This window comes from Bos indicus, chromosome 29 (genome assembly GCF_029378745.1).
Source record: "Bos indicus isolate NIAB-ARS_2022 breed Sahiwal x Tharparkar chromosome 29, NIAB-ARS_B.indTharparkar_mat_pri_1.0, whole genome shotgun sequence".
NCBI lineage: Eukaryota > Metazoa > Chordata > Mammalia > Artiodactyla > Bovidae > Bos > Bos indicus.
Genome location: NC_091788.1, coordinates 20446217 through 20462491, shown reverse-complemented (window position 1 = coordinate 20462491; position 16275 = coordinate 20446217). Strand labels below are relative to the sequence as shown.

Here is a 16275-nt window from a genome sequence, read left to right as displayed (position 1 = left end):
AGGGTCATGGAGGCTTGTAACCCATCTTAGGTCTCAAAACTGGGTCATTGACAACTGAGATTTTTGGGGGGTTTATTTTTAGTTCATTGAGGCAAAATTAGTGCATAACATTATATTAGTTTCAGGTTTGCTCCTGCTCATGCTCAGTCATGTCCAGCTCTTTTCAACCCCTTGGACTGTAGCCCACCAGTCTCCTCTGCCCATGGAATTTTCCAGGCAAGAATACTGGAGTGGGTTGCCATTTCTTACTCCAGGGTATCGTCCTGACCCAGGGATGGAATTCACGTTGCCTTCATTGGCAGGCAGATCCTTTACCACTGGAGCTACCTAGGAAGCCCTGTATGTAGTGTATACACTACAAAATGATTAACACAATAAGTCTAGTTACCATCTGTTACCATGCAATTAACTTCCAATCTTCACACCCCATGCCCTTCCACTGGCAATCACCAATCTGTTTTCTGTATATGTAAGTGTGTTTGTTTTCATTTTTTAAAAAGATTTGCGGACTTCAAATATGAGAGATCATATGGTAATTGGTATTTGTCTTCGTCTGGCTTAATTTCACTTAGTGTATTGTCCTCAAGGTCCGTCCATGTTGTTTTCAATGGCAAGATTTTATTATTTTGTGTTCAAATAAAATTGCACTGTATTATTGTTGTTCAGTTGCTAAGTCATCTCCGACTCTTTGCAACTCTATGGACTGCAGCTAGCCAGGCTTCCCTGTCCTTCACTATTTCCCAGAGTTTGCTCAAATTCATGTCCATTGAGTCGATAATGCTATCTAACCATCTCATCCTCTTCTGCCCCTTTTCCTTTTGCCTTCTATCTTTCCCAGCATCAGGGTCTTTTCCAAGGAGTCAGCTCTTCGCATCAGGTGGCCAAAATATTGGGGCTTTAGCATCAGTCCTTCCAATGAATATTCAGGGTTGATATTGTTTAGGATTGACTGGTTTGGTCTGGCAATCCAAGGCACTCTCAGGAGTCTTCTCCAGCATCACAATTTGAAAGCATTAATTCTTCAGCACTCAAAGTTAAGTAGTTACCACATCTTGGTTATTGTAAATAAATAATGCTGTGATGACTTTAGGGGTGTGTATATCTATATATCTCTACAAGTTAGCGTTTTTAAACTTTTTTTTGGAATAAGAGCCTCTCTAATACTTGTGAGCTGATATCTTATTGTGGTTTTGATTTTTATTTCCCTTATAGTTATGATGAACAGCTTCTCATTTGCCTGTTGACCATCTGTATGTCTTCTTTAGAGAAATGTCTGTTTAGACTCTTTGAACATTTTTTATTGAATTGTTGGGTTTTCTTGCTGTTGAGTTGTTTGAATTCTTTATATCAAAGTTCATTCAAGTTTTTCTGTAACAGCTTTCAGGAAAAACCCAAACAAACTTTCTGGCCAACCCAGTGATTTTGGATACTGACCCATTATAGGATATATGATAATGGATGTACAGCACACTCACAAGTACTCAGTTAGTGTTAGCTTCTCATGGTAGGCAAGAGATTATCAACTGAGCTGATATTTCCATTAAAAAAATCATTGATGCTTTTGGAAATTTGCCATAATGCCACTAAATGTCACATCATGGCTGATGGTTTAATTCAGAGCGGCAGACTGCTGGAGGGTGGGGGCTGAGGCATATCTTCATTATTGCTGCTAAGTCATGTCAGTCGTGTCCGACTCTGTGCGACCCCATAGACAGCAGCCCACCAGGCTCCCCCGTCCCTGGGATTCTCCAGGCAAGAACACTGGACTGGGTGGCCATTTCCTCCTCCAATGCATGAAAGTAAAAAGTGAAAGTGAAGTCGCTCAGTCGTGCCCGACTCTTAGCGACTCCATGGACTGCAGCCTACCAGGCTCCTCGGTCTGTGGGATTTTCCAGGCAAGAGTACTGGAGTGGGGTGCCATTGCCTTCTCCATCTTCATTATTAGAGTTCCTCTAATGCTCATCACAATACATTGTGCACGTGCGTGCTCAGTTGTGTCCGACTCTTCCTGACCCCACGGAATGTAGCCCGCGAGGCTCCTCTATCCATGGGATTTTCCAGGCAAGAACCCTGGAGGAGGTTGCCATTTCCCCTGCAGAGGATCTTCCCAAACCAGGGAACAAATCTGCGTCTACTGTGTCTCCTACCTTGTAGGCAGACTCTTTACCACTTGAGCCATCAGGGAAGCCTTGCTCATTACAATATACTGTGACTAACAGCAAATGTTGGATGGATGAACAAACAAATGAATAAATTAATAAATGAGGAATTTTGCAAAGAGAATGATCCCACATTAGCCAAATTACATTGTGTCCATGAGCAATCATATCTGTCTCTAAGGCTGTTCATATCCATAAAATTATTCTATCATGGAGAGTAAACATATTTTCATGACAGCAGTGGCTATGAATTTTCATATTAGACATATGTGCTTTTCATATTTCATCATTAGTCATGAGTACATTGTGAATTTCAGTATCCATGATAGGAACAGCTTTACCTTTAGTACTTTCTTCTACTTGTGTTAATTATCCCATTTGAGGCTACAGTAGTGTCAACGGAAAAGTAAGCCGGAGGTTCTGGCCATTTAGTTTCCAATAGTTTATAAAATATTCTAATTTTATTTTAAAATAAAACATAAAAGCCATGAATGCCTGACTGTCCTTTTCATGGATGATGATACAACAGCTGTATTTAAGTTATCTGAGACATACCAAAAAAGTTTGTTTTTTTTTTTTAACAAAAGTTTTATTTTTTTAAATAAAAAATCTTATTGTCCAGACCTTGATCAAAATACAGAATAGGGCTAGTGAATTCATTGAATCCCTGTGAGCCTTTAATTTTGCCACTGCTCATTCTCTAAGGCTAAATTTACTACCAGGCTGTAATCTATTCCAGAATCACTCCCGATGCAGTTAAGACGTGTATTGGGGAACCCTCCGTATCACCTGTGGCACCTTGGTATCGAAGGATGTAGATAACAGGGATGTTCGCTGGTTGCTTTTAAAAAGACACAGGAGCAGAATTTCCTACTCTATTTCTACAAAATTGACCATTTCTAAAACTGGAATTCATCTTACTTTCATAGATTAGGGACTCAGTTTCCCATTAATACTGGAATTGGGGTCCTTCCATGAATGCCAACCTGCTTTGCTGAGCACTTAAGAAATCCCAAGTTATGTTTCCCAGGTCTCTCAATGGACAAAAAGCAATATCCTCCTACTCCCTACATCTCCTTGAATCTGTGACTGAATAAGATAGTGTAATGATAATGGTGCTTTCACTACCTGCTGCCAGTAATGCTGTTTCACATGACTGACAGAAATCCATCCCTGCCAACCTCCACAGAAGGCAGTGGCACCCCACTCCAGTACTCTTGCCTGGAAAACCCCATGGACGGAGGAGCCTGGTAGGCTGCAGTCCATGGGTGGCCAAGAGTCCGACAAGACTTAGCAACTTCACTTTCACTTTTCACTTTCATGCACTGGAGAAGGAAATGGCAACCCACTCCAGTGTTCTTGGCTGGAGAATCCCAGGGACGTGGGAGCCTGGTGGGCTGCTGTCTGTGGGGTCGCACAGAGTTGGACATGACTGAAGTGACTTGGCAGCAGCAGTTGCCAACCTCCCCACACAGTTGCCCAGCTATGCCTGAAATTGTCACACCCTTTTGACATTATAAATGCTGGACGCTTGTCTAGAGCCACTCTTCACAATTAGGAAGGTGTTGCTCTCTCCCTGAATTGTTGGTCCTCACTTCCTCCTCACTGATGCTGCTGAACCCCAGCAATGGCCCAGTAGAATCTCAAACTGCATTGCATGGCACTGAGACAATCAGAAACATGGCCTTAGTCTCATTAAGCTTTTACTTCGTGGCTCAGTTGGTAAAGAATCTGCCTTCAATACAGGAGACCCAGGTTCGATTCCTGGATTGGGAAGATCCTCTTTAGAAGGAAATGGCAACCCACTCCAGTATTCTTGCCTGGAGAATCCCTTAGACAGAGAAGCTTGATGGGCTACAATCCATGGGGTTGCAAAGAGTCAGACATGACTGAGCAATGAACACTCTCACTTTCCATGATGTTAAAAACAGACCTCCTCTAGCTTCTCCGTATGCTTAATATTTCATTGGCACAAAATAGCTAAAATATTTTAATTTTCAACATTAAAATATGTGAAAAAAATTCACTTAAGACTGCCTGATTTCCTACTTTTATTTTTTTGTCACTTTTTGCCATTTGCTTGTGCTTCGAGATAAACTCATATTTTGATCATAGGTACGGTAGCCAAAATGTTGCCATACTTAATGTGTTGAAAGACATAAGGTCACCTAACAATAACCATGTGTAATAATACGTTAGTTATTTTATTAAATTAATGTATATTTGTCATGACAATTTTAGCAATTAATGTTAGTAGTAATTATACTAATAGTAGCTGGCATTTTTATTGAGTTCTGCTATACCCATATGAACTTATTTGATACTCACAAGTCTCTAAAAGAAAGACTTATTATCCTCATTAAATATTTTTTCTTTTGAATTGACTTTAGACTTAGAAAAACATTAAGATAGTACAGAGTTCCTATATTTCCTGTACATCCTTTAATGTTAACATCTTATATAGCCATGACATAGTTGTCAAAACTAAGAAATTGGCAATCGTATAATACCATTACCAAACCACAGACCTAACTGGGGTTTCACCAGGTTTTCTACTTGTTGTTTTTGGTGGGTTTGTTTTTTTTTTTTTTCCTGTTTCAGGATCCATTTCAGGGAACCTCATTGCATTCTCTCATCATGTCTCAGTCTCCTCTTGTCTGACAGTGTTTCATTCCTTATATTTCCATGATCTTGACACTTTTGGGACCAGTGATCAGATATTTTATAGACTGTCTCTCTGAGGATCTGTCTGGTGTGTTTTTATGCTTAGATTGGATTGTGGATTTTTGTGAATAATACCACAAAAGCACAGACAGGACAGATTTCAGGAATATTCTGTAGTGCAGATTATATTAAAATTATATTTTCAAAAATAAGTGGGAATGTATAAGGAAAACAATTTAGGGGAAAGTAGAAGAAATAACCATGGCAGAGAGACAGAGCCAGGAGAGGAACTATTATGAATAATGGAAGACATGAAAACACTTTCTGTGAACGCACATGTGTGTGTTTCTCACATTCACTTGTGAGAAGGAATAGAAAGACAAGAAATGTAGCGAAACATACTCAGAGAGGAGAGGGAGAGAGAAACTGGGCAACCAAAGAAAGAGGTTAAAGAGTGGGTTTTATAGGCACTTCTGTTTCCAGACCCAGGAATTTTCACTTAACCTGAACATATCTGTTTCAGCTTCGCTTTTATTACAGTTGCCCTGTCAGCATTTTGGAGGATGCAACATAGGGGAATGTAGGGAATCTGCGAGGAAAAGAGGTGGGGAACAAAGAGGTAACTGTATGTAATGTGGATGACTTTGAAAGCAGAGCTGAGCATCTAGGTTGGAAGGTAGAATTAGGCAGACCCTGAGACATCTGCGCCTTGCACTCTAATGGATGCCTCACTGCTTTCACCTTTCCCCAGGTACAACTGCTTTCTTTGGGATCCTCAGTGTCCTCCTTCCTCAGTCCCATGCCTCTTCCGATCCTTTCCCTGGCCTCTTCACCTGGGGAGGCAGGCACTGCTCATCCTTCAGTTCTCGTTTATAATACCACTTCTTCAGGAAAACTTATCTGACCCTCCAGATGGGTCAGCTCACCCTACTGTGTGCTGTTCCCTCAAAGTAATCTAAAATCTTAACTCATAATCATTATCCAAATTGTATTTAATTAAAGTTTCCTGGAAGTACTTATTTTACATGCAGTTCTTCCATCGGACTGGATGTTCGTCTGCCATATTCTGGCCACATCATGGTCAAAAGTAGTTTTTGAGTAAATGAATGACATACATTTTACAACTTAAAAAGGAAGAGAGTATGTTTAATGGTTGTGGCAAAGATGCTTATTTGTGAAGGGATGTAAATACTTTAAATCAGTTGTCCTTAATCATTTGGGATTTTGCAGAATTCTTAATTTTATATAAGCAGTGGACTGTCTACAGAAAATAATACTTATAATTTAATACCAGTGGACATTAGTTTAAAAAACTTTGTTTTAAAGGTTCTTTTTAGAAAGTTATGAAAATGAGGTTAGATTGAGAAGTTGAAGGTTATTTGGGCATTCTGTGTTTCTAAAGAAATACTGCTAGACAGTAAACTTTAGCTTCTTTGTATTTCCAATAAAATGAGATGAAAGGAAATGCATTTAAAATTTTAACAGGAAAGTCTCAGATGAATTAAAGTTTAGTAATTACAAACCATTTAATCTCTGGAGATTAACTGTTGTATTGTAAACATGGTTTTTCTAATGTTTTTCATTAGTATAGAGATGCTATATTTGGAAAGCATTTTATAAGAAATGTTGGCTTAAAAAACTAAAGCTTATTGAGTTAAAATATCAACTTTTCCTAATTAATTTTTAAAGTGGCCATTTATTAGGATTCAGTATGATTAAAAATTGAATATTTGAATGAAGTCTATCATTTACTGGCTTGTTGAATTTGGGCAAGTCTCTTAACCTTCGAATTGTAGTTTCTTTATTCTTAAAAGGTAACATAGTTCGTTACAGAGATGTAATACACATAGCTTTTTCTAAAATATGGCAAGGACTCTATAAAGACAGACTGTTATCCCTCTCCCACAGAGTCCAAAAACATAGTTTAGAACACTAGACCCTAACTAAGGTCAAGAATACTCTGTAGATATCCTCTTTCTTTTTACCAGTGTCTCATAATACAGAAACTAGACCCCTGCAGAAAATTATATGATTTGAGGGTGAAATGGGGGCTTATATAGTATTTAAGTAAGTGGCTGACACATCCTGTCAACCACTATCACACCTAGTAGAGAAGTATTAAAACGGAGTTGAATGAACATAAAATTGGCATCTGATAGGTTGGGTTAAATCTCTAGCTCTACCTGTTTTACTTTGGTGACTCGGAGGACGTTAGTTTCTTTACTCAAAAGATGGAGCATCACAGAGTTCAGATATGACCTCATCTGAAGAGTTCCATGATGTTTCTGTTCATCAAACAACTTCCTTTAGACTGTCTTGATGTGAGATGTTACAGAGCTGAAAAAGGCATTGTCCTTGCCTTTAATATGTTCCTGATCTTGTTTATTGGTCAGGACTCCTGGGAATTAAATTGTCAACAAAAAAGATTATTTCAATCACTTCATTCATATTATGATCCTCTTTATAAGGGAGATATGTCCTCCTCCATCCAATTCACTCTCTATTCCCCAAACCCTACTTCTGGCAAACACCAATCTATTTTCTGTAACTGTGAGCTTATATTCTTTTTTTTTTTTAATTATATATGTGTGTATATATATATATTTATTTATTGAAGTGTAGTTGAGTTACAGTGTTTAAAATACATGGCAAGTACAAGTTATACATATAAACATATATTACTTTTGAAATTATTTTCCATTATAGATTATAATATATTGACTATAGTTCCCTGTGCTATACAGTAAACCTTCATGCTTGTTTATGAGCTTATTTTTTTTTTCATTTTTTTAAGTGAGATCATGCAGAATTTGTCTTTCTCTGTCTCCTTATTCCACTCAACATAATACCCTCAAGTTCCATTAACATTATCCCAAATGGCAAATTCTCATTATTTTAATGGCTGAATAATATTCCATAGTCTATATACATATATATCATATATTCTTTATAAGTGTGTCCAAATGATGTACTCTTCTTAGGTTGATGGGGATGCATTTAAGTGGAATTGCTGTATTATATTTCAGTCCTATTTTAAAATTTGTTAGAAATAACCATTGTTTTCCATAGTGACTATACCATTTTACATTCCCACCAAGAGTGCACAAGGTTCCCTTTTCCTATGTCTTCACCAACACTTGTTATTTCCTATCTTTTTGATAATATCCATCTAACAGATGTGAGGTGCTATTTCATTGTGGTTTTGATTTGCATTTTCCTGATAATTAGTGATTTTGAGCATCTTTTCATGAACCTGTTGGCCACCTGTTTGACTTCTTTGGGGAAAAGCCTATTCAAATCTTTAGCCCATCTTTTAATTAGACGGTTTTGTTTTGCTTAAGTGTATTGTTGAATATGATTTGCTAAAATTTGTTGAGAATTTTTGAAACCATATTCATCAAGAGTTATTTTTCTTGTTTAGTCACTAAGTCATGTCTAACTCTTTTGTAACCCCATGGACTGTAGCCTGCCAGGCTCCTCCATTCATGGAATTTGTCAGACAAGAATGCTGGAACTGGTTGCCATTTCCTACCCAGAAGATAAAGCCATGACTCTGATATTGGCAGGCAAATTCTTTACCAATGAGCCAACAGGGAATCCCTCATCAAGAATATTGGCCTATAATTTTATTTTCTCATGGTATCCTTATCTGGTTTTAGTATTAGTGTAATACTAGACTCATAAAGTGAATTTAGAAGTGTTCTCACCTCTTCTATTTCTTGGAAGAAATTGAGAGGAATTTCTTGAAAAGAATTGCTATAAATTAACTATTTTAATTGTTGGATAGAATTCACCAGTGAATCCATCTATTACTGGATGATAGTACATGGAGAAAATGAAATATTTATCACCACTAAAGAGATATGAGCCACCAAGCCATAGAAAGACATTGAGAGACCTTAAATATATATTACAAAATGAAAAAATCCTATCTGAAGTGGCTTTATTCTGTAGGATTCCAACTATGAATATTCTAGAAAAGGAAAAACTATGGAAAAAATTAAAAGACTAAAGGTTGCCAAGGGTGAGGAGGGTAGGGATGAATAGGCAGAACACAGAGGATTTTTAGAGCAGTGAAAATACTATGTATGATAGCATAATGATGGATATATGTTACTACACATTTGTCCAAACCTATAGAATTTCATCTACTAGTGAATCCAGATATTAATATACACCATGGACATTCACTGATTATGATGTGTTAATGTACATTCACCCTTGGTAACATTTGTACCACTCTGGTGAATGATGTTGATAATGGGAGAGTCTATGCATGTGTGAGAACTGGGGCTTTATGGACAGTCCCTATACTTATCAATTTTTTGTGAAGCTAAAACTATCCTAAACAACAAATAACAGCAACAAAAATATTGCAATTTAGGTGTTATTGACCTAATTTAGTATGGCAGTAGAAAACAGGCCCTCCAAAGTCATATGTAGTGTCTAAGACCCTGCTTTATTTATGTGCTAATCCAGAACAGAATTCACATGTTTTTCAACGCCAAAATACACTGTAATTCCCCAAAGCCAGTTCCCATTCTTTGTTAATTCATCAGATTCAATAAGGCTTCTTTCTTTTAGAAAGAGCTATTTCACTGATAGCAAATGCCTACATTAAGGATTGCATGTATTATGTTTAATGCAACTAGTTCTAAAAACAAATATTATGTTTTTGTATTTAAAGTAATTTAATTTTTCATGCTTTATTGCTCACATTGATGAAGTGATGTATAATTTCCTCCAGTCGTTAAAAGAAATTAATTTATGTAATTTTCTTTCCTGAAGCAAGTTAAAATAACTCTTGTAAACAGATGCAGAAGTTGACAAACCAGCCAACCCAGTTGTGAAGTATAGGAGCACAAGGGTAGACTCTGGCAAACTTGCGGAGGAGGAAAACGGCACTGTCGTTCTTCCCTCCTGCTCTTTGTGAACTTAATAGTAAATGAAGCCCCTTTTAGATCTTGTCCAAGTTAGCCAAGGCCTACAAAAGTAGATAGGTAGATAGACAAAAGCTTTTATTCTGCTCATATTTCTTACCTAAACCTCACCACCAAAGTCTGGAAGCACTTTCATAAATGTACAATATTTGCATAAGAAAATATAATTAACGAACATTAGCATTTTTCAATATGGGCATATTTATATTTTAAGGAAGATATTCAATACTTACTCTTAAATGTAATCTCCATCATTGGTGAACCTGTTATTTTTTACAGCTTACCTAGCTGGGTTAGTTTTCCTTCCTGTTGGTTTCTGTAGCAAATGGTTTCTATCTCAGCTCTTATGTTGTTCTGACAGTTTTATTTTGTTGATTTGACTCCCAGTATCATTAACATCTGTGTTTACAAGCAATAAATATTGACCCTTACCAAGTTAAATGAAGGAGATTTTAATGGTAGACCATCAGGAGCTCATACTATCTGGGAGAAGGCAGAAGTAACAAAGTTGAGGCTGGACAGAAACAGAGGCTGCTTCAGAAGACTGGGAATGTGAACCATAAGAAGTGTCTCACTGTAGAAACAACTTGGACAAGTGAATTTACTGAAATTAATATATTTATATTAATTTTTAAATATATTTAAATTAATAAATTAAATTTTTTAATTAATATATTTTATATTAATTTATATCTATAGATATAAATAAATCAATTAAATTTAAATAGATTTTAATAAATAGGTTTATTAAATCTATTTAATAAATAGATTTATTTAATAGATTTATTAAATCTATTTAATATATAGATTTATTAAATCTATTAAAAATAAATAGATTAAAATAAATATTTAAAATAAATTTTAAATTAATATATTTTATATTAATTTTTATCTATTTATAACCTCTTTTTAATCTAGTCAGTATTTACTTCCAAAAATGAAGGTTTCGATGACCCAATTTGGATCATGTGCATTTCTGTGTAGAAAGTAGCACAAAGACATTTAGAGTAATATGTAGGGTTTCTTGAGGTATAAAACAGTATTTGATTGGTAGGTGAAGCATTGGAGTCAACATAATTCTTTTTGTAACTTACAGTGAGATATTAGAAAATATCATATTTACTATTAAGAAAATAGGATGTGTACTAATTATTTCCCAGATAGATATGAGGTTAAAATAAAGAGGAAAGATAGGATTCCTGGTTTTTTTTTTTTTGAAGAACCAGAATCCTTAAAAGTTTATTATGCAAGAAATAAATATTTGCAGTAGGAAAGTAGTCTTACTGGACAGCACTCCTACAAAATTGAATAGAAATTATTTCATTCAATTTCATAGTTAGTATTTAAGGTACAGTTAAGGTCTCTGATATATACACATTTTCATTCAGTGTGGTTGCCATTATAGCATGTTTTACAAATGTATTAGGAATTCTTTGATGAAACTACTTCCCTCTTAATGTTCTCTTTCTCTCCAGCCTCAAGAAATCACTACTGAAGTCAATGAAACCCCACAAATTGAGACTACAAAGGAAGAGGTTCTACTCAGTACCCCTGAGTGCGACACTCAAATTGTAAGATTAATTTTATATGTTTTTAACAACATTCAACATGAAAACATGGACATAAGCATTTTTAAAATCCTAGTTTATGCCACCATGAAGCTGTCTATTTATATGCAATATCTACTATCTAAGGGCTTCCCTGGTAGCTAAGATGGTAAAGAATCTGTGGTGAATTCATTTTGATATTTGGCAAAACTAATACAATTATGTAAAGTTTAAAAATAAAATAAAAATTAAAAAAAAAAAAAAAAAAAAAAGAATCTGCCTGCAATGCAGGAGGCCCAGGTTCGATTCCTGGGCTGGGAAGATCTCCAGAGAAGGGAGTGGTTACCCATCCCAGTATTTCTGCCTGTAGAATTCCATGGACAGAGGAGCTGGGTGGGCTACAGTCATGGGGTCACAAAGAGTCGGACATGACTAAGCAGCTAACACTTTTCTTTCACTTCTGCTCTCTAAACATTGTACTTTTCATTTGATAATGCAGATGTTCTTTAGATATCAATCATGTGGTTATTCTAATAGGTGTAATTGCAAGACAATTGTAAGACAATTAGGAATATGAAGATGCCCTGGAAAAGAGATTGGCTACCCACTCCAGTATTCTGGCCTAGAGAATTCCATGGACAGTCCATGGGGTCGTAAAGAGTGGGACACGACTGAGTGACTTTCACTTTCATAAACTTGAATTGCCAGAGAGATAAGGTGGTCATTCCCAGAGTCACTTGACAGGAAGCTGTTAAAATATTAAAAGCAAACACAACTCCAAACAAAGAATGTGATTCAATAGTATTCTCCCCATAAAGCAAATAAACCTTGAATTACAGAGATATTACAATAGAGGAAGGGAAATTTTTACCCTTCAAATGATAACAGGAAATGAGGAATTTGTACTCTGTGCTTTTACTCTAAAAAGTGTAATGAAATTTTAACTCTGGAACTTTGGCACAATTACCGATCTGTCATATCTGGGCTTGAAAAATGGCAAATGTCAGTTGTATTTAATATATTCAAAGATAGCCTTTAATCTAGTTGACAAAATGGAAAGTGTCTGCTAAAACTATTCATCATGGAAAAAGAAATCAGGTGATAGCAAAGGAAATAAGGCAGAATAGAAACAAGTTAACCAAGTCAATCTCTTTTTCCTCTATCGACTGCCAAAGTAAATTTAGAAATACTAATTTCTCAGCAATTTCGCTTTCACATCTTATGTTGAAACATGTTCAAAACCAAAAATTTAGAATATAAGATTAATGAGAAGTAGAAATTCTGCAGTTTACTTCCAAGGGAAGAAGAAGTCAAGAAGGTTTGGGGAAGGAAGGACTATTTTTGCTATAGTTTGCAGAACAGATAGGGTTTTGATAGTGTGAGTCAATATCAGAGACAAGAAAACATCAGAATATGAGTAGAGAGTATCGAACAGAAAATGGTGGGATGTGTGGCTAAGATAATTTGGGACTTAAGTAGGAGGGGCACTGGGTTCCCAAGCTAAGGAGTTTGGTTTGAATTAGGGATATGGACTTCTCAGGTGGCATTAGTGGTAAAGAATCTGCCTGCCAATGCAGGAGAAATAAGTGACACGGATTTGATCCCTGGGTCGGGAAGATCCCCTGGAGGAGGGCGTGGCAACCCACTCCAGTATTTTTGCCTAAAGAATCCCATGGACAGAGGAGCCTGAAAGGCTACTGTCCATAAGGTCACAAAGAGTCAGACACAACTGAAGCGACTTAGCACACAGGGATATAGTTAAGATTTTCACATGTTTATGTCCAGTTAAGAGATAAGACCATTGGGTTAATTTTAAGGCTATTCTTGATACAGTTTCCTAAAACTACCTAAAAATCATTTTGCAGTATATACATGTATCAAATCATTATGTTGCATACCTAAAACTAATACAATGTTACATGCCAATGATAATATCAATTGAAAAAAAAAAAAAACACTTTGAAACAAATTAGAATTTTGGAAGCTTCTGGCCTGCACCCTTCAGGGTAATGCTCAGGCTTGATCCCTAAATGTCCTGCTCTGAGCCCTTGGATTAGGAGGGATTCCATTGCTTTTTTTTTTTCCTGCACTTGTACTGGTATACCTGTGCCTTGAGCAAATTGTTCATGTATTAAAGTGGCCAAAACATCTGAAATAACAGAAGAACCAGGACTTGATCAAACTTAACAAACAAAATATTCCCATTTAAGGCAAACCTTGAAAAGTTCTATGTGTTTTGCAAAGATTCCTCAAAGCAATATTTTGGTGTACATTTCTTGTCAAGAGAGAGGTATAAATTCTTTGTTGTTGTTGTCTGTTCCACTCTATTTTTGTTGCCCTTCCTTGTCACCAGTAGCTCCTCTCCCTTCAGTAAGTGGCGTAAGCAGCTACTACCTTGGTGGAGGTCCCAACTGGGTTGCTTCAAAAAGCTTCCTCCCCCTGTACCAGCATGATGGCTCTCTCTCTAACCTGATCCCAGTTCCTTAGATTTTAGTCTTTGAAGTCTCTGCTTCCAAGAACCCACACTTGCCAGTGCAGAGAGTGCTCAATATTTATAGTCTGCAGGCTCAGTTACATTTAAAGGCCAAGTGAATAACATAAGGGAGTGAAATAAGCCAGGTGTAAGCAGTAGGAGTGAGTGAGACTATTGTGAATATCTTTTTTCCAATTCTAGATCAGTAGTTCTTAGCCATATCCTCCCTGTAGTATCATATGGAGGATTTTTATAAAATACTGATGACCAGGTAATTCTAATATGCAGGCTAGTTTTACTAACAATGTATCTCATATGTACATGATTCTTAAAATCATCTGAGGAGCTTTTAAAAATAAAGACTGTGAAAAATTCTTCAGTAAATTCTAAGTAAACGGGACTAAAGGTAACTTGTCTTTTTTTTTTTTTTTTTTAACATGGACCTGACACCACTTTCCAATCCAAGGGATTCTGAAAGAGATGGTCTGTGAGCCTTAATTTGAAAAAGATTGGTTTAAACAAGACATAATGCCTTTAGTATGTTGTTTAGTAACAAGGGTTTCACAGCAATGCCTAAATGAGGCTCTGTAATGGTAGCCATGAAAAGTCTATGATGTCACTTTTGATAGTAGGTAGAGGGGATACATCCCAGAACCCTCTGTTTATTTTGCAACCAAATCTAAGAGCAGCAGGGCTGTGAAACTGATCAGGAAATTGATGTGCGATTTTGTCCATAGCTAAGCTTTCCATGAGGGAGCTAGTATGCCATCATCTCTCCAAGCTATAGTACTCAGAGTATAATTAATCTTAATCATAGAAAGCTGTATAGTTCCTTTCCAGCTTTCCCCAATAGTAAGAGAATAATTCTGATGGCTTTCTCCACTTTACAGGAAAAAGTGAAGGGCCCTTTGGATCTATGAGAACTACCCTTACTCAGCTTGTCCAAATTCACCCAAAATATTCTGATTTGTGTTAAATATCATGAAATGCATTCCTTCCATTTCAATACAGCAACATGAAAATAGCTTCACCTTGATTCCAACAAGCTGGAGATTCAAGCTTCAATTTGAATTGCTTTAATTGAATACCCAAATAAGGTATCAAAACATAATTTCATAAAGGAAAAATAAGAAATTTACCTCCTTTTCTGGTAAAAGGATTGCTGCATTTTCTGTTGTAGGAAAGATAGTTTTAACGTGTTTGGCAAAAATATAACCTTCTTATTGTCTTTGTTTGGAGACTGAATATGAGTAAAGAAGTGCATCTATGTGCCAGGTTGATAAGAGGTGGCCTCGTGATAGCTAGTATTATGCATCAAAATGACTGAGCTCAGGGATGACCAGAGAGTTGGTAAAATATTAATTCTGGGTATGTCTGATAGGGCATTTCCAGAAGAGATTAACATTTGAATTAGTAGACTAAGAGATCTTCCCTCAAAAACATGGTAGGCATCTAATCTCTAGAAGGCCCAAATTGAACAAAAAGATAGAGGAAACATAATTTCTTTTCCCTTTGAGCTGGGCCATATTTCTTCTTCAGCTCCTGTTCATGGAGCCTTCCAACTCAGGGACTTAATACCAGCAGGCCACTCACCCCAGTTCTCAGCCCTTCAGACTTAGACTGAATTTTATGCCACCAGCTTTCCTGATTCACCAGCTTAGAGAGTGCATATCATGGCATGTCTCATCTTCCATAACAGCATGAGTCAATTCCTATTAAAAAAAAAAAAAACTCATATACCTATGTATATATTCTGTTAGTTCTGTTTCCCTGGAGAACCTAATACAATTATTTTTTCACATTTATGTTTTGTATATTTCATGTGTATTTTGAAGTATTTTCACTGCTTTTTTATAAAAGACTTTAATTACAAACTAATCAGTGCTACTTAGTTTTCTACAGAAAGAAAATACATGGTAGTTGTTGAGTTAAATTTTAATTTTGGTGGCCTTACTTGACAAAATTAAGAGTTAGAAAACAAATGGAAATAAATTTTCCATTTAATGTGTTTTTCTGCTCTATGAAATTAAAAAATCTAGAAACTACCCAATGAGGAATTTTTAAAAAATAATAAAAGGGGAGATAAAATAGGGATCTGAATGAAGCCAATAACAAATAATTGAAAGCAGGAAATAAACAGAATATCAGAATGAGAAATCCCCAGAATTGTGTGTTCAAGCAAAGATACAAGAATAAGGATGAAGTCTAATATGAGTCTCTATTTTCATCTTGGTTGACTGGAACAATTATAGTTTTATTCTCAAATAAAATGAACTACTATAGGAGAAATTTTAAGTTAATTTTTGTCCATTTGCTCCTTTACAGGAGAGATTTGTGCTGTCTTAATAACTAGAATGAACAAAAATTAGCACAGTGGGGCTAACTGCTTGTGAAAAATATGACAGTTTTTAAAAACAATTTGCATTCTGTAAAAACCACAGATTTTAAGTGTATATTTCAGTTATGCATTTATTTAATTTACCAAGTTTTGC

The 16275-nt window shown here is 36.1% G+C and overlaps 1 protein-coding gene across 3 annotated transcripts in view; it reads left to right on the top strand.

The window, feature by feature from the left end:
- LUZP2 (leucine zipper protein 2) overlaps positions 1–16275 on the top strand; it is a 517925-nt gene that overhangs the window by 484325 nt on the left and 17325 nt on the right. For all 3 annotated transcript variants that reach the window (XM_019955362.2, XM_070783149.1, XM_070783150.1), the window contains one exon: positions 11239–11334. In XM_019955362.2, coding sequence (XP_019810921.2) covers positions 11239–11334 — 96 coding nt within the window. The remainder of the gene's footprint in view (positions 1–11238; positions 11335–16275) is intronic.